This window comes from Aedes albopictus, chromosome 3 (genome assembly GCF_035046485.1).
Source record: "Aedes albopictus strain Foshan chromosome 3, AalbF5, whole genome shotgun sequence".
In the NCBI taxonomy this organism is placed as follows: domain Eukaryota; kingdom Metazoa; phylum Arthropoda; class Insecta; order Diptera; family Culicidae; genus Aedes; species Aedes albopictus.
Window position 1 is genome coordinate 317,381,528 of NC_085138.1, and position 19,203 is coordinate 317,400,730.

At 38.4% G+C, this 19,203-nt stretch overlaps 2 protein-coding genes across 4 annotated transcripts in view; one reads left to right on the plus strand and one right to left on the minus strand.

The window, feature by feature from the left end:
• The window catches only part of LOC109413568 (trimethylguanosine synthase), a 42,410-nt gene extending 32,614 nt beyond the window's left edge, over nucleotides 1-9,796 (minus strand). The window contains exons 1-2 of one of the 2 annotated variants that reach the window (XM_019687254.3): nucleotides 9,666-9,796; nucleotides 9,191-9,558 (exon numbers count right to left, since the gene is read on the minus strand). In XM_019687254.3, coding sequence (XP_019542799.3) covers nucleotides 9,191-9,398 — 208 coding nt within the window. In that variant the 5' untranslated portion in view covers nucleotides 9,399-9,558; nucleotides 9,666-9,796. Of the gene's footprint in view, nucleotides 1-9,190; nucleotides 9,562-9,665 lie in introns of both variants that reach the window. The other variant, XM_062842564.1, reaches the window with a different exon arrangement.
• A 6,267-nt stretch (nucleotides 9,797-16,063) lies between these two features.
• LOC109413570 (transcription factor MafK) lies at nucleotides 16,064-17,345 on the plus strand. Of its 2 annotated transcripts, XM_019687256.3 has the most exons (4): nucleotides 16,065-16,308; nucleotides 16,382-16,478; nucleotides 16,697-16,732; nucleotides 16,831-17,345. In XM_019687256.3, exons 2-4 carry the CDS (start codon nucleotides 16,440-16,442, stop codon nucleotides 17,197-17,199), a joined length of 444 nt encoding a protein of 147 aa, XP_019542801.1. In that variant the 5' UTR covers nucleotides 16,065-16,308; nucleotides 16,382-16,439; the 3' UTR covers nucleotides 17,200-17,345. The 2 variants fall into 2 exon arrangements, with proteins under 2 accessions (XP_019542802.1, XP_019542801.1); XM_019687257.3 differs by lacking the exon at nucleotides 16,697-16,732 and having other exon boundaries at nucleotides 16,064-16,308.
• The last annotated feature ends 1,858 nt before the right edge of the window (nucleotides 17,346-19,203 follow it).

Genomic DNA, 19,203 nt, shown 5'->3' on the forward strand with positions numbered 1-19,203 from the left:
ATCTCCCCTCAGGACCACACGATTTTCTCGGCCTGATTTACGAGCGTAACGGTCAAAATGATGGGGTTTCTATATCTAGGAAGCTGAAAAAATGATTTCTCGTCCAATGACTCTTCAATCTTCACATAAATCAAATCAAGGACGCGAAAACGTACGATTCAAAACTATATACGTATCATTCAATGAATCATGATTTTAAGTGTGATGATCCCTGAAAAGTATTGAATAATTTATTTTTCTCTTACTGAACAATCCAATCATAAAATAATTATAAGATGAATGGTTATTATTCCACGAAATAACTTCCTATGATATGAACGATACCATGAATTGTATTTTTCTATGCGGGAGGTGTTTTTGAAATAGAATCGTATAATCAACAGTAGCATGCACAATCATTGTTAAATAAGTGAATTGTTAAACTATCAATGAAATGGCATTTCTATTGATACACAAACATCGTTTAATTTACTCTGAAAAAAATAATCTTTAAACGTTTTTATTTTTTACAGAACTCAATAAAAACTTTCAAGAGGTTTATGAGAAACTCGTGTACACCAAAATAAACAAGAAACTTCTTTTTATCCAATTGATGAATATTGTATACCTCTCTGAAGAAACAATTGAATCGTTCAGTTGTTTTTTTTTTTAATTTCAATTGTTAAGCATTTATCAATAAATTGACAAAACAGTTTTATGGTTTTAGAATGGCAGTTTATATTGAAGAAAATATCCCACAAAAATTGTAAATCCATTCCAAAAATAGTGCCAGTGCACCAAAAATCACGAAGTTTTTAGGATTTCGATTTATTCTCAAGTCAAATTTCAGATTATGAAATAATCTCGATACTTTAGGTAACCCAATTACAATTACTCTAGGACAGCTGTATTTTATATAAGTTTGTTGAACAAAGTACATATAGTGCTTCGGGAGTCTTGGGGGCCCCCTCAATCGGGGGGCCCGGGGCACTTGCCCCCATTGCCCCCCCCTTAAATCCGGGCCTGATTGTCTGCCGACCGTTTGATAATGTACAAAGGCGCGAGACTGGGTCTACTTCGAATGAGTGTGTAATCAATTTCGTACCGTTTAATTCTGCCCTATTTTGCTTATCCTTTGACAGATCTATCTACCAAAGGATAAGCAAAATGAGGCGGAATTAAATTTAAGAAAAAAATACATGCATGTACAATTTTTTATTTTCAATTTTGAAAGTTTTATCTGATAGTACTATTTGTATGCGCCATTTCTCTAAAAAAAGATTTAAATTATTTTGTCTAGAAGCTGAGATATTAGGATTTTAGTAAATGGGCAATATTTCAAATTTTTGCGAAACTTTGTATATTTGGAATATTGTAAGGTTTTTGTACGTGTAATAAAGGAAGTTAAAAAACAGCTTTTCGTGTTGTATGGTCAAGCTAGTTTAAACATGAATCTTTTATTCTGGGCTAGTGGGCAGTAAATTCATGAAGAGCTTTTATCTGAATAACTACATATGACGGGTATCGTGGTTACTGGTAGCAACGCATTTAGTTCGAGATTACGTCGAGGTTTTCCCGACTACTGCGCCCATTTTTTTGAAATAGGAACGACCATTCCATGCAGAGATTATATAACATTGATAAAATCAATAAAAAAAACCATCAATCAAGCTCAAGCTCATTGATAAAATCAATAAAAAAAAACCATAGTTAAGTCATGATTTTTACTGAAGACTTGAACTTGAAATGTAATGGTCAATTTGGTATAAAACTCGGCAACGGGGATGCATAGTTAATCGGACAAACGCCGATTGTCATACAAAATTGCCAACTTTGAGATGGTTTAACTATATTTCCTTTGATAAATTAAACTCAAATTTTGATACGAAACCGACACGATGAAGAATTTTGCGTATAACAAATACACAACATTTCTGATCACATGTGGCGTAAGTGCAAAACTGATCAAACAGCAAGACACGTGTAAATCAAAAGACTGCCGTTGACCGATCACTTTGACACATTTTGGTTGCCCTATCGTGCCTAAGCTTGTGATCAGACACGATTTGTATTTCGCATGTTTGCAATTTCGTGTCAAAATATTAGCTCAATTCATCAAACAAATAAACGTTTAGCATTCATAAGAGCGCGTATTTCCTCAAAAGCCTATTATTGTCAAATTTTTTTTTTAAATCAGTTCTGACTTAACTTAGTTATTTTTTTTTTTTTTATTTTTTATCTGTATTAACGAGATTTTTAGCCCTTGGCTAGTTCATCTCGGGACCCACGCTTTACTTCCCTTCCGAAGGAAGAACTCACATTTTGCGAGTTTGTCGGGAGTGGGATTTGATCCCAGGTCCTCGGCGTGATAGTCAAGTGTTCTAATCATCACACCAGGTCCGCTCCACTTAACTTAGTTATTTTTTTTATTGATTTCATCACTATTTATGTTATCTCTGCATGGAATGGTTTTTTCTACTTCAGAAAAGGTATGTAATTGTCGAGAATTCCAAGACTAATATCGAAATTATGCGTTGCTACCCGTCATTGTTGTAGTTATTCAGATAAAAGCTCTTCATGAATTGGTAGTAGAATCACCCCAGAATAAAAGATCCATGTTTAAACTAGCTTGACCATCCAATAGGTAAATCCAACAGAAGCTAACGATCCCTCCGCATCTGGTGGCAGGATTGAGAACCCTATGAAAAACGTGGCCCCGCCAAAATTTATCATGGCGTAGCATAGGCAAAGTGCACTTTTTTCGCTTTTTCATATCGAATTCCGCATCGTAGAGAAACAAACGAGCACATTTTGGAAAGAAAATTTAATTCTCTTTCAGATGCGCCTAGATCCGGTAGGTACTTACGAACAATTTATGTGATTAATTTGAGGAGCTCTTGCTATGCCTCCGGAGGGCGATCTTCCGGATTTTTTGTTAGCTGGCCAATCCGATGTCTGTCGGCATGGGCATCAAGAATGATGATCATGGAAGCCATTGCAAATGGAAAATAGCAACTTCTAGAGCAAAAAATGAGTAAAATTTGACGACAAAAAATTGACCTTTTTATGTAAACAAACGATTTTCTCCTTATCTCACCAAGCGCCTCTACATTTGGGGGTCATCTGGATTAGCCTATAAGGAAAGCCGTATTTTTAAGCCTAACTTCTTTTAATATACGTACATTGGAGTGTCACAAAGACAACAAGCTTTACAATATTCCAAATTTACAAAGTTTTGCAAAAAATTGAAATATTGTCCATTTACTAAAATCCTAATATCTCAGCTTCTAGACAAGATATTTTGAATCTTTTTTTAGAGAAATGATGCATACAAATAGTACTATCAGATAAGACTTTCAAAATTGAAAATAAAAATCGTGCATGTATTTTTTTCTCAAATTTAAATGAAAAATTCTCAAAAAATAGTCCTTTTCTCAGCACAAAAACGATTCTGCCGTCAAAATAAATACAATATTTCAAAAATTTATCCCCTTCAAGAATGCGTAGAGGTCCATAAAAAATACAAAAATATTGAAAAAATTCAGAAGTTGAAAAAATATTACAAAAAATGATTTTTTTGAGACTTTTCATGAAAAAAGGCCATTTTTCAAAAACCGCCCTAGCGGAACCTCTAAATATTTTTTTTTTAGAAAATCGAAATGTTCTACAAAAATGCTTCAAATATACATATCTTCCTTGGCTTTTCGAACATCGATTTTTTTTGGGACAGTCTTTTACACTCATTCGAAGAGGGTATTCTGCTTAGAGGGTTTGAAAAGTCGGTATAAGATGGCTCTTCTAGTTAACCCGTACCGTATGCAAATTGTTAAAGCCTCAGCCTCTGTTCATTCTGATTTTGACAGCAGATTTTGTCAGAGATACAGAGCTCCCAAATCGTCCCAGATTCACAACGATATGTTATTTATGTTAATAAGAGTTGTGATCGACTGCACATATAAGCCCTATATAAGAAATAAGCATTAAGAAAATAGGACTCTAAAATGTTCTTAACTCGCTCGAAAATTATACTCAATTAATTAATATGCTAGCGATGAACTCAGTCTCAATAAACTTGAATTGGTATATGGATATAGGGTACGTGTACCAATTATGGCACTACCTAAGGAAAGCTATTTATACAAAAATAACGAGAAGACCAACGAATGTCATCAATTGATGGGCTTCGTGGCCGTGCGGTTAGCGGCGTCAGTCGTCTAGGCGTTTCGTAAGCCTCGGAGTGCGGGTTCGATTCCCGCTCCAGTCGGGGAAAACTTTTCGTCGAACGGAAAATTCTCCATTGGGCCACTGGGTGTTCAGTGTGTTGTCCGTTGTCTCGTGTATGTAATGTTCAGTCTGTGCAGCCTTTGGCTGAAGACGGTGTAGTGTCTTTTTTTTTTAAATAAGTTTAAAGACAGCTTAGTTTCCAAACTTTTTAGGAAAAATATAGAAATGGAGTCAAAACTAGTTTTAGTATTGATTACAGCGTGTGCCAATGATAGGAACCCTGTACCAGTTATGGTTACATTTTTTAACTTCGGTTTCTTTTCGCACTATTTGCATGCATTCCTTATGGGGTTAGCCATAACTGGTACACTATGGCGAAAAAGGGTGCAAGGAAGCCGAAAATTTAAGGAAAATGATTTATTTCTACCATGATTTGATGAAAATGTGGAGTTTAAAAGAGTGCGATTATCTTTCGATTAGAATAACTAGCCACAGAATTCCAATGTCGCGACTGTTTGTGTGACTAACATCTAGTTTGCCACGCCCTTACAGCGTCAGTAGCGGTACTAGAAGTGTCAAATAAATTTTGTTTACCGAAACAAAAGATGCTCTTTAAGCTAAGCAATTAAAAACAATCAATTATTACAATAAAAGTTATGAATTTAATTAAATAGGAAAAGTGACAACAGCGCCATTGAAGTTCTAATGTGTTTCTATTATCTTTTGTGAACGTGATCTATTGTTCACAAAATTTTTCTTGTTGATTTACATCTTTAAAGAGTGAAAATTAACTATGGCGAATAATTGGTACTATAGCCATAATTGGAACACCCTACATCACCAAAAAAAAAAAATTTCGAGAGTACTGGAAGTCGTATAATTTGGTGAGTTTATTTCTGCATCGTTTTTAAATGTTTGGAGCCTAAACGTTGATCAAACGTATTATGTAACATCTACCTACCCTACCATTAATAGCTCTCAACTTCCTGTGATGTCTTCGAGGGAGGCAGAGGCCTCAGTTAATCTCTTAAGAAGGCATGCAACTAGTCATCCTTCTCCATCACCAGCTGTTAAAAGGACGTGGCCAAGATAAATCTCGACCATTGAAGAATTGCGTCAATATAGTCTGAGAGTCAGTGATTGGCCCTACTCTCTGTGCTTTGGTAACGGACTGGAAGGAGGCTACTCTCAGACCATACCACTCGTACCACCCACCTACGGACTTGCTCAATGCTAATGCTAAAACCAGTAAGTCATGCAAAAAAAATATACTTAAGTCAGTTAAGTAAGTTAATTTAGTTAAGTCAGTAGTAAATATTTATAGTCATAGTAGCGACAACAGATACAAACTGGCTGGAAACAACTTGGACCACTTTTCAAACATTTTTCGTAGGTATTTTAGTGATAAGCATTATTTTGAAATTTCTCAGCATAAAACATAAAATGAAGATTTCTCAAGAATCCTCCTAGGGATTATGGCCCACTGCATGTACTTACTCTCGCAGAAAATTTGACGTTTGAGAGGTGCCGACACCGCTCAAACGTCAAATTTCGTGTGAGAGTAAGCAGGCCAGAATAAATTCGTGCAGTAGTCCATTTTAAAAATTTGCCCAGAAGTGCAGAATGTCCATAGGATTGGAGCCCTGAGCTAAGTTTTGATGGACATTTTTATTTTATAATAATGGTCTATGGGGGCACCGTGACTTCTTCTTCTTCTCCTTGGCGTAACTTCTCAACTGAGACAGAGCCTACTTTTCAGTTTAGTGTTCTATGTTTCACAGTTATTCACCCTTATTCTTGCTATCGATCGAATCCACTTTCGATCGTAAATCATCCGCATTCCCGTTTACGCCAGCAAAATCAAATGGGCTACGGATTTGAACGAACCAAATAACGGGTGGCCACTTAATAACGGGAATGCTTTGAATGTGCTCTTAAAAATATATGATCTTTAAAAATGGCAATCTGAATTTAACTATCATAAAGGTTTAACAATGTACGTCCATGGAAAATATAAAATTTAAGAAAGTTGAACGTAGTAATTTGTACAGTATTTTTTTGCAGTGATGTTGGAGCAACTGCTTTGTACGACTTTTCAGAGTTTACTTTCACGCATTTTCTGCGTCTGTGAAATCGTTGGTCAAAATAAATGGTTTCTCAGCTACCTTTAGCATCTACACACTCAAACAGTAATAAGAAAAAATGGGGATACTGACTTGTTTTTTTTTTTGCTTTGGTTGTAGCCTTTCCCCGTAAATGACATTTCGGCACCAACATTTCAAAAAGGCGTAACTGCATTTGGAAGTAATACCTTCTTTCAAAGCTGTAGGTCGTACTGTCTCCCTTACACTCAAACCACCGTGGTTGTCGGAAAGAGGAGAGTTTTTCCCATCTGGTACTTGTTGTGAAAAACATGGAAATCATAACACATGATCCACAGCTTTAAAAGAAGGTGATGATTCCAAAAGCAGTTACGCCCTTTTGAAATGTTGGTGTCGATTTATAGAAATTTCCAAAAAATGTTATTTTTCTTTTCTGTATCACCAAAACGTGTCGATGTAATTTGTGCACTGCGGTTCATTGTTGAACTTTTTGTGCTATTTTTTTTTATAACGAACCATTTACATGTTGTTCAATGTGTAAATGTGATTTGATGTAAATATTTGTTATTTAACAAGGCATTCTATTGATTTATCCAGCCCATGTCACAAAAGAAGATTTTATTATGTGAAATGATATCATGCTTATTGGTTTTGCTAGTTTTCCTCTATTTCCTTCAGGATCTGTTTCTTGGGATGCCGAAATGTGGAATTCGTTCAAAACCGGGCGGGTTCTAGTTTTATAATGGTTTACTATTAACTTTTTTTTTACGGTTGTTTTGAGCAATCAGTAGAGCCGTCCAAGGCGTTTTGGTAGTGCTTCCTGTTTCAATGTCGTTTTCTGCAGAACAGAATAAGTTGACACAAAATAAAAAATACGCTGACTTTGTGGATAGATAGACGATGGTTTTGTCTAAAAAATGTTTACTCTATGGACGCTTCTATTGTTTTTAATCAGCTGCTAAAAGCATTCCCGTTATTTAGTGGCCACCCGTTACGTTCGAAAGCGGATACGCCCGTAAAAAAATGAGGGTGATTAACTGAAAGCTTCCACTGTAAGACCAGTAGTACACAGGGTCAAATATTTGACAAGGAAAGAACTCAAGAACAATATCAGTTTGACACTAATGAAGATTCAATCAAGTCAAACAAACCCGTAACGTGGGTAGATCACCTTGGAATGGTACGTTACGGTGTAAGATCTACCATTTCAAGTTTTGATCTTGCTATTTTCCAGCCTGGTTTATTTAAATGCAGGAACATTCCAGGATCAAAATTTGGTGTACTTTTTTACACTATTTATATATTTTTTTAATTCTATTTATTTTTCACTGCTAATATACCGTTTGTTTCAGAGGGATGGAGATAAATTTAAACTATATATAAATAACAATTTACAAAAATATAACAGTGGAGAACGTATCACAATTTAATACTTTTTTCTATTTCAGATTTACAAGCAGGCAATCAGCGATCAAAACGGCGAAGCATCTCTTTCTTTAGAAAGGTCAAGATTACCGTACGGTACAGTGACAAGTAGACTACGTTTTCCGCGTCGATTTATTCGTGCCGAGTACCATAATTTCGGTTTTTTTAACGATATTTTTTTTTTGTTCATCACATCTTCAACTTATATTACGCGTTGCGAACATTCGCGGATAATAAATATGTACAACGGTTTTATTACCCGCAATCTTATTAACACGGGAACGCGGAAAAAAAATTATACAAGAACATAGATGAAACTCAAAAGCAACGATTCTAGTTGTTAGTTGTCCAGTTTTGTCGTAAAGCTACGGCGCGGGTTTCGGTTTTTCAGCATTGGCAGTGACACTAAACGGAATTGCATACAGTTTATTTTCTGACTGAGAAACGATAAGCTTAAAACGTGCGTTATTACGAGTTGATCCGGCATAAGCGTGGTTTAAAAAATATTCATACCCGGTATATAATTAAATTTAAAACACAAACATACAATAAAATTATTGTATTCTTCCGACAGCCGGCTGGCGGAAGACTAAACCATATCAAGGATTGCATAGCTCACATCACTTACCAATGTGAATCCAGATCTATGGAACTATCTATCCCTTCCTTTCCCTTGTAACAAACTTCCTTCCTGTGACAACCGTGGGGATGCGGAGGTACACACGGTCTCTAGTAGCAACGGATGTCACACCAACATTCCTTCCCTTCCCCGATGACCGTAAGGACGTGGCCGGCGCCGGTACTGACAATATAAAGTTTTGAACCTTCAAAATTGCACATTGAGGATGGAAAGCTACACCCAGGCCCCATCCATTTGGTTCCCTGTGCAATGTTGACCGTTCTGGTCAGTAACGGAGTAGCAACTACGAATTGTACGGTCATCTCATGCTCATGCTCATGCTCATGAAGATTCAATCAAGTCAAACAAGATGTTTGAGCATTGGTTTCTTTGCTGCACCGACCGGGAATGTCACCCCCAGCATGATCATGCTGTATACAAACGCCTTTACGGCTGTGGCTATATGGGTCCTCAAGGAGCACACTTGGTCCCAGTGATGATACGCCATAAAAAAGTCAATGATCACTCTAAAGTAACTTATAGCCATCTTCAAATAATAAATAATTTATGAGTTTGAATAGTATTTAATATTGTCCGTGCAGTTGAATCCCGGAATTTTCGACTAGCGAAGTTGGATTTTTCTCCAAATCCGTGCGTCGGACCTAACTTCGGAAGTGGTGCGCTGTATAGCGGACCAGGTTTACTATACAGCGAACTACTTCTGAAGTTAGGTCCAACGCATGATTTGGAGAAAAATCCAACTTTGCTAGTCGAAAACTCCGATTTTCAACTAAATTGATAATTGTAATTGTAATTTATTATCATAAACGTATGTACTTACTAGGCTCACCCCGTTCCAGCGTCGACACGTAAACATCGTAGTAGTTCCTAATGAAGACACGGCTGCACAGACAGTAAATGCACTTCTTCTTCTCCTTGTTTGTCACCGTTCCTGTTGCTCCCGTTCCACTTACACCAACTTCCGCTCCTGCCGGATAGGACACATAAATTTCCGCCAATGGTTCCCAGTGGGCTTCATTAGAACTCATCTTTTGCTGGCACCTACGCTCCGGAAATGGCCACCGTCGTCGTCTTCCTGCTTCCAGAGGATGGGCAATTATACACTGATATATTTTGGTTCTTCTCTTCCCCTGATGGGCTCGATCCGAGATGCTTCCGGGATCTGGCGGCTCAAAGCACCAGTCCGAGCTGCTGGAAACAATGGCAAAACGGAAAACAATCACCAATCACAGTTTTGAACGGGTTTCTCGAGGGAAAATTTCACCAGGAAAATTGATTTTTCACCCAAAATTTACCTAACATGGGAGGAGACACCAAAACACAGTCGACATTTTCACTTCGCCCTGCGAAACGCGATGATCACGCTAAAACAAATTCACGCATGATGGGCACCATATTGATTTCAATTTTCTTACAATGATTATTTAAATCGTAACGTAAAATTTTTACGTTGCTTTTTAAACATAACATTTCCGTTCAAATTAATTCCTTAGTGTTATCAAATATTCATGTTTTTCATTCACTAAAATGCAGTGAGATTGTTATTGTTTAAAAAGAACTTTAACCTTTCAGTAATGATCAAAGTTGGTTTTTATTATATTTTATGTTGAAAAACATTAGCGTGATGATGACTGAGTTTTGACAGCTCAGAGTTTACAAATCAACAAAGGGGTTTGCCATTTACACCGCAGCCAAGCGCATCATGGTCCACTGCACGAATTTATCCTGGCCTGCTTACTCTCACACGAAATTTGACGTTTGAGCGGTGTCGACACCGCTCAAACGTCAAATTTCACGTGAGAGTAAGCAGGCCAGAATAAATTCGTGCAGTGGACCATTTCAAATGACGTTAAGGAGAAACAGGATCATGCTCATGGTCATGTATTCTCCGTGCAGCTGACACCCGGAATTTTCGACTAGCTTGTATAGCGAACCATACAGCGCACCACTTCCGAAGTTAGGTCCGACGCACGGATTTGGAGAAAAATCCAACTTCGCTAGTCGAAAACTCCGATTTTCAACTAAATTGAGAATATTCTCCTATGCATATCGACATCCAAATTGAGAATATTCTCCTATGCATGTCGACATCTTTAATATTCTTCTTTTGAAGGATATAAAAATGGCGACGAGGATCAAGGAACGTGTAATTTCTTTTGAGTTATTCCGAAATTATTTCCTTTTGGTTTTCAGGTTCTTCTTCTTCTTCTATATGGCTCTACGTCCCCACTGGGACTTGGCCTGCCTCGCTTCAACTTAGTGTTCTTTGAGCATTTCCACAGTTATTAATTGAAGGGCTTTCTTTGCCTGCCATTGCATGAATTTGTATATTGTGAGGCAAGTACAATGATACACTATGCCCAGGGAGTCAAGAAAATTTTCCCGACCGGAACGGGAATCGAACCCGCCGTCTCCGGATTGGCGATCCATAGCCCTAACCACTAGGCTAACTGGAGACAAGTTGGACTGGAGTTGTTGCAATAACAAATTGTTATTTTTGTGGAGAACGGAATTGTTCTTTTATGGTAGAATTGCCATTATGTTGTGAACAGAATGTTCTTTTTGTCCGATGCTGCATTGACGAAATTGTCTTTTTGTTTTGGTAATAACGAAATGTTATTTTTGTGGTGAACGAAATTGTTCTTTTGTGGCGGAATTGTCATATGTGTGGGGTATGAACAAAGCTGAGTAGCATTCCCCATGCGTGTATTTCCCCTAGCAAGCATCACCCGCATAACCATGAACCATACTCGTACTGTGTACCATACTGTTCACAACTATTTTCTACAGTATCTCAACAGTATAATATAACACCCAAAGTAACAATAAACCAACAGTGCCATAAACGGTTTTAACAGTTTGATAGATGGTTCTCGAGCAAATCACAATATGGGGAATAGGCGGTTAAGTTATGTTACAATAAGAAAACGCCAATTTTCTCGAACAAAATTTTTCAATTACAGTTTGTCAGAAGGTCAACATACACGGACAGAAGTGTTGTCTGATTGTTATAACTTTTTCCATAGTTCTCTCAAGCTTCGAAGATATTCTTGACTCAATTGCTTCAAATGGTTGATTCATAACGATTTGATGTCTACATCAAGCATACGTTTCATTTCAATCAACATTATTGAACACTAACCATCAAATGCTTAAACCAAGCATACATGTCATTAGTTGGACCCGTCCTCCTGACTGCTGTCTACTTAGCCATTGTTCATCATGGCGGCGGCAGCGGTGGTAGTTCAAAGTTACGACGGCGATATTGTCGTCTTGTAATAATTTTATACAACAAATCGTTCATTCTGAAACCAAAGCAAGTGTGCTCTATCATCACAGAACTCGCCACTTCAGCTTCAGGTAAGTGTGACGCTGGTAATGAGGTGCATGAATTCGCAAGCTCATAATGTCTGTTAAGTTTTCCAGGTGCAGCTTGTTGTGATGATCCAAAATTTGCCCAGAATGCAGCATCCGTAGCATCGGGACCGGAACGAGATCCAGCCACCGGAATCCATTCAATCTGGATGGATTCTTCTTGGACAGCTTCCCCGGACGGATGTACAAGCCGAGAAACTTGATGACTTGCTGGAGAAGCGCATGACCGGATTGGCTGCCGTGGTGGAGTTTGGAATCGACAACCGAGTATATGAAGTTATAATTAGAATATTATGTATGAGTAATAATCAGAAACCACATTAAACGACCATTATAGAAATGCTAAACCTAAATTTAAAGCATTTAATTATTTTACAAATGCAACATAACCTCATTTGAACATTTTTTGTGTATGCTTAAAACAGCTTAAAACAAGCATCTGATATAGTCAGCTTGAGCCTCAAGTTTAGGGTTAAGTTAAGCATAAACATGCTTGGATCTACCATGGAAAAAATGAGCTGTCAAACCATCAAGAATAAATATTGTTGATGTAAGCATAATATGATTGAGCCAAGCATATTTCTTGCTCTAATCAGTGCATCAATTTTGACCATTTCAAGCTTCTGTTATGCTTCGATCTATGGTATTATGCGTAATACAATCTCAAAAAGGGATTATATAAAAGTCAGTGCACAAATATGCTTGATCGCGACCGCAATATGATTGGCATAACAATATTTTTTTCTCTGTGTACTATCCATTTTTTGCTCAATTTACTGTGTAGCAAATAGTTTAAGAACAGTTGACCTATAAAATCGGAATAAAATAGGTATTGTATGTGTAATTATTGCTTTATAGTGAACTATGGTGCCAGTCTAGCATATAGCGCTCATACTGTTGTAATAACAATATATTATTTAGTTCTTCTACGTTTGTACTATTGGTGGGGGAATGCAAAAAAAATGTCACATGCAATTCACTACTGGATTGTCGCAGAAATATCAAAAGTGCGGAAACGTAAATAGAACTGCTCGATTGCATCACAAATCGAAGAACAAGTGCACTAAAGCTCGCACTAAAGACACGGTTCGTTGATTTGTTGCAATCGCATTTTATTTAAGATTTCCACACTTATGATCACTGACTGCGCAGCCCAGTGTTGAAATCAAAAGTGTAAATAAGAAAAAAAACAATTCGACTTTTTACCTTTAATTTTCATAGTAAATAGAAATTTTGTACATTATCTTAATAAAAGCATCAAGGCAATTTGGTATGAAATTAATTGTGTGGGACAGAAAGTTCCCAAACCAGGAACCTTTGAACAAACGATCATTCACTCTAGCATAACGTGCCAACCGCCAAGCTCAAAACAATAACGGTTACATCGTTCGGATTCAGCATGTTGTTCTCGTACGCTGAACAGGACCCGGAACACATCCGTAGCAAGGATTAACTCCAGCACTTGGTGATCTGATCGCACGGAAAGACTCGACGATTCCGACATCAAAACGTTGGCATTGAGCTGCAACTTACAGCCCACTATCTGCACACACTCTACATCTCTCTGCACTATGGTCGAGGCACGTCGAGGTGTTACCGTTGCCGAAAAGTCCAAATAACTCATTCCGCTGCACACCCGGTTCCAACATTTGGTCGGCATAGCAAATCACTAAAAATAAAACCCAATTTCTATTTTTCCAGTCGTTAAATTAAGCTTGACTAGACCCGAGACTAGACCCTTACCTGAACATCCGGCTCCACCGTTGTGAACTAGGTTGGCGTCACCATAATAATATGGATACGAGAAAAAACAAGTCAACATTATATTAATTTGTTCACGAATTTGTTTTATACTTCTAAAATTTCTCGAAAATGTCACTGCTCACATCCGTTGTAAACAAAGCCAGCATTCGACAAACCCAGAAGATTTGCAATTGAATATCGGTCACATATACACTCATGTGTGTAACAGTTTGCCAAATTGTTGGGTGCCAGTTAAATATGGTGAAATGCATCCCGCATAATCGCAAACTGTAAATGCAACGTTTCTCATACAGTAGATGATCATTACTAAATGTCATTTAACCATTTCTCAGACTCTCGTGGGTTACAGTAAGCTTACCATTCCATGTACATATTTGCCAGTTTGTCAAATGGTAAGCCGCCAATTTACAGTATGTGGAATAGGCGGTTAAGATTGGTTACCATATAAAATCGCTCGTTTTCTCGAACAAAATTTTCGCAATACAGTAAAGGATATGGTCAACATATTATCCAGATTTTAAGAAAATGCACTGCATAGCAAATGGTTAGAAAACAGTTTAACCATAAATTTGGAAGAAAAACGAGTAATGTATGTCTAACTAGTGGTTTATTGTTCTCCATAGTGCCTATAAACAGTATATTGTACTGTTATTTTCTTTTATTACCGTAAGATAAAAAGAGGAATAAGCAACAAATTTGATTAGAATTCAAATACTTTTATTCAAAACACCGTGACAGACTCCATCATCTCCTAGGCATAAATTGAGTCCAGCTACTTCTTCGACTCCTCCGTCGTTTGTTTTCCGATGGTGAACTTATGCTTCGTTGCTGGAGCATCCGGATGTTGCGCAAATCTCGCCGCAAATGAAGCAGATGAAGGAGGTCTCCGGTATGTATGTATGAGCGCCTCCGGGTGAAAATCAGTTTGGGCTACGAGAAAAGATTTACTGTGAGCTTTGGTTGAATGGACACTATTTTCCGTAAAATAAAATACTTACCGCTAACAGCACGTTAGCTGCTACTTCTGGTACAACATTCTGATGAACTACGGCAGATATTTGTCCAAATCTGGGATCGGAACAAATTTGCCATCTGGGTTCGATGCTTCCAATTTTTTTTTTTGGCTTTTTTTTAATATTGTCTTTACAGCCATTGACCGTTTTCATTGATTCACGAATACCGATGCGAGCAACTGTTTCTCGTGTTGTTCAATATCAGTAACATATGGTGAAACGCATGTGTGTAGGTGTGTTTCATAGAATATCCACAAACAGTTTCACATATGGTCATTGAATATTTCCACCATTGCTTGCGAATTTCCATATCTATATCATTCAACAATATCTGCACAGTATCATATGATGTTACCACTTGGTATGGAATGCATATACCGTGGTTTACAGTTGATTGCGTTGAATCTCATATTCTTCGACATAAAAGCAACTGTTTGTTATTCATTATCAATAACAGATAAAAGAGATGTACAGTTTGGAGATTAAGACAAACTGTAACAGTCTTGTTTACTATGCGGGATATGTGTAGGTGTGTTGCACAAAAATGAAAACGAACCATTTGCCAGAGAGTGCTTTCATATTGCCACCATTTCGCACGAGTTTTGCTTCACATATCATTCAACAATGTGGCACTACGATTTATTGTTACAATTTGATATGGATGACTCGAATTGTTCTGAATAATACAGTATGTGAACCTTTATATAGCGCATTTAGTTCACCACTGGACTATCGCACTAGTTTTCACGAGTGCGAAAACGCTAATAAAAGTGCGCGATTGCATCAAATCAACTCGGTGTCTTCAGAGCACCTGTTCTCCATAGATTGAAGAAATAGTGCGCCGAAGACATCAACCTGATTTGATGCAATCGCGCACTTTTATTTACGTTTTCGCACTTATAAAGTCGCAGTTCGCAGTCCAGTAGTGAACTAAATGCGGTATATTGTTCAGCATTAATGCAACTGTTTGAGATAAAATAACATTAACAGATAGACGATATTTACTGTTTGGAATGTATGACATAGTGTATATTTCTATGCGGGTGGGCACCGAGAATGATGATATTATAATATAGAAGCCATTGCCAATGGAAAATAGCAACTATGGGTGCAAAATATGAGTAAATTTTGAAGACAAAAAAGTTGATTTTTTATGTAAACAAAAGATTTTCTCCCTATCTCACTCAGCGCCTCTACAATGGGGGACCATTCGGATTTACCTATAGAACGTCCATAAATTACGTCACGCTTTCAGGGGGAAGGGGGATTCAGCAAAGTGTGACGACCCACACAAAAATTTCAGAGATCTCATACAAAAAGTGTGACATTGGGGGAGGGGGAGGTTGAAAATGGGCAATTTTTGCGTGACGTAATTTATGGACATTCCCTATATAGTGCTGCAGCCGAGGTTTGTTAGGGAATATTCAGCAGCTTTTTTTGCTGTTTTGTTCCTTGAATAAATTACATTTTTGTGCAACATTTTCTTATCGTGCCTCTGATTACACCGCTTTTTTACTTTGCAGAGATGTGAGCCGCGATATGTCAGTTTAGCTTTTTGGATTTTCAGGCACTCGTCTTCTTCTTCGTCAAATTCGCTCCGCGAACAAAAACAAAAATACGCCTGAAATCAAAGCAATTTCCTACTTTGATAAAACATTTTTTGATAATTTGATAAGTTCTTGCTATTAAATTGTTGAGCGTTTTGTGAAATCCTAGCTACAACGACACAAAAGGGTAGTGTAGATTTTCTAGAAGCATTGCCTTGTGCGCAGCACGACAGCGACAGGTATTAATTATCCGAAAATGACTTGCAATTTCGTTTTTCCTTTTCACGTAGTGCAACATTTCTACCATTCTAGAAAAACTCATTAATCCAGTAGATTCCTCGCTGTTCAGAGCCTAAAACGTATTCCAGTGATGCCACAGGACATCAAACGGGAACGGAAAAGTACACAGGTAAGCATTTCAAGGCTGCAGTCGCTCTCGACTTGCTGCTCTATAATTTGTATATGCATTCGCCTCTTCAAGTGCCCTTGAGAAAGACAACCAGAGTGTCTGTCGATTCGAGAGATCTATGTGCTCTCTCATGGTCGCACAGTTACACAGCATAAAACCGAATTCGTTGATTGAAGTTGGGTTTACTATAAAGTTTTCCTCGTTCTCTATCCTTGTAGTCGACGATGCACTCGAAAAGAAGTCACTGGAATGAAGTAATTATCGCAACCAATGATGGAAGCGCCTAGCTAGGCGGAAACAGAACACGCACCTCCTAATGTCATTCCAAATTGTGCTTCGCCCCTTTTTCCAGGCTCCCCTATCGCCTTGCCCCATTCCGGACATCAGCGACGATGAGTTGGTGTCCATTTCGGTCCGAGACCTGAACCGTACCCTGAAGCTGCGTGGCCTGACCCGGGATGAGATCGTCCGGATGAAGCAGCGGCGGCGCACGCTCAAGAACCGTGGATACGCCGCGAGCTGCCGGATCAAACGGATCGAGCAAAAGGACGAACTGGAGACGGAAAAGTCGCAGGAGTGGCGCGACATGGAGAAGATGCACGAGCAAACGAACCGAATGCGCGACGAGGTCGATGCCCTGCGGAACAAGTACGAAGCACTGCGGAAGTTTGCCATCGGCGAGAAGATCCCGCTGCCGCCGGAGTTGGACATTTTGGGCTAGGAGGGAGGCAGCCATTCCATTAGGGTTACAAGGGAATTAGGATTAGGTGTGTAGTGTGAGTTGGGGATTTTACGTTAGGTATTAATATGTGTTATCTTTACCTGAATATAGAGTTTACCGCTTAGTAGGATTTGCGTATACTTAAATATGTACCTATTCATTTGGTTCTTCCTCCGAAACTCACAATCAATCGGGTGGGATAGTTAGAACTGCATGTCGTAGTCTTCGATTTCTAATGTCGGCGCCGCCTTCCATCCCATAAGATCAAAGCGAGGGCTTAAAAAATCCGTTTCCGACCTGGGGTGAGGTAGAGGCAGCAACACCACATAAGGGTGGAAGTTTGAGTTTCCCTGGAGCGACGAGAGGCGGTACAGCCTCTGCAATAGCAGAGGAAGCGTAGATCTTACGCGGGCGTTTAACTGCAACAAGAGTGGAGTCGCTGAACTGACACCAGCGGACGGAACAACATCAGCCAGAGGTCTGCTGGAATTCCGCAAGTCGGTGGTACTGACCAAGAGGGAATACGACGTACGACCTTCTAGGCTCTGGCAGAAGAGTGGAGCGCGGTCGATGCACACAAAGAGGAGATGTCCAATGGATAGGTTCTTCTCTGCTCTTATTAACAGTGTACAGTACCGGCGGCCGCCCCGGTACGATCTAGAGCAGTGGTGCTCAGGCTGGAGGATACCGCGGGCCAAATTTGCAATTCGGGATCGACCTGCGGGCCGCATAAAACATCGATGCACAAAAACAACAAAAAGAACAATTCTGAAGTATATTTATTAAAAATCTGAACTGTTCAATTTGGATTCATAAGTTTGGTTGAGAAAAACGTTTGAGCTTCAAAATGAAATTTAAACAAACAATTTAGAAGTTGCCCCTAGAATTGCCTTGAAGCCACTTCAAGAACTTGTCAAGAAGCTTTTACAACAGTGGTGCTCATCCTGCGGCCCGCGGGCCGCATGCGGCCCTCCAAGCCTTAAGATGCGGCCCGCGGAGTACTTTAAGACGAATCGAAGTTTTTGAACGATTATTGGAAATAACTCGTTAAATTCATTAAGAAATCAAAATTAAAAAAAAAATGCTGATCAATTTCACAGTGTTGAACACAAAAAGAACAATCCGTTCTGGTAAGATTCGAATCGAAATCGCAACTCCGAAATATTTCGGTATTTCAGCTAAGTCACGACGCCAGCTTACAGTTATTTATAAGTGGTACGAATCAAATGATGATGATTAACCTGGGCTTGTTAGGGGAATATCTGTAAATAAAAGAAAATCGGGTTAAGTACGGTTCCTTTGAATTCCACTAAGAATTTGCATCCTTTGACAGATACGTATTTCGACCTCAACTGTAAGGTCGTCTTCAGTGTCTTGTACTTGACTCGACTCAAGTACAAGACACTGAAGACGACCTTACAGTTGAGGTCGAAATACGTATCTGTCAAAGGATGCAAATTCTTAGTGGAATTCAAAGGAACCGTACTTAACCCGATTTTCTTTTATTTACGAATCAAATGAAAGTTTATTAAAAATGTAATCTTGAATCATTTAAAAATTAGTTGCAGTTTTTAAGCGCAGCCAATGCAACGCTGAGCAAATATTTCACATTTCGCCTTTCCGAAGAACATACAAACACAAATCACGAAGTTTTTGACAAAATTCTCAACAAATCTCAACTTGATTGCCAATATTGGTTCATTTTCACTTACGAATCCAATTTGAATTGTCCAAGCGAAACTCCTGAACGAACTTAAAGAAAAAAATCTCAGGCGAGATTCATAAAGCGTCTCCTGTGCCCTTTTGGAGAAACTGTTGGATACATTTTTGGAGAAACTCCAGGAAACATTATTGGAGAAAAATTTTAAGCAACTCTAAGCGAAATATATGGAGAAACTCAACGAGAAAGTTGTGGCGATAATGCATGGAAATTATAGGAGCATCTCCTAGAAAAAATGTTTTGATGTCACTCTATCAAAAATTTCTTTAACAACTTTAGAATAA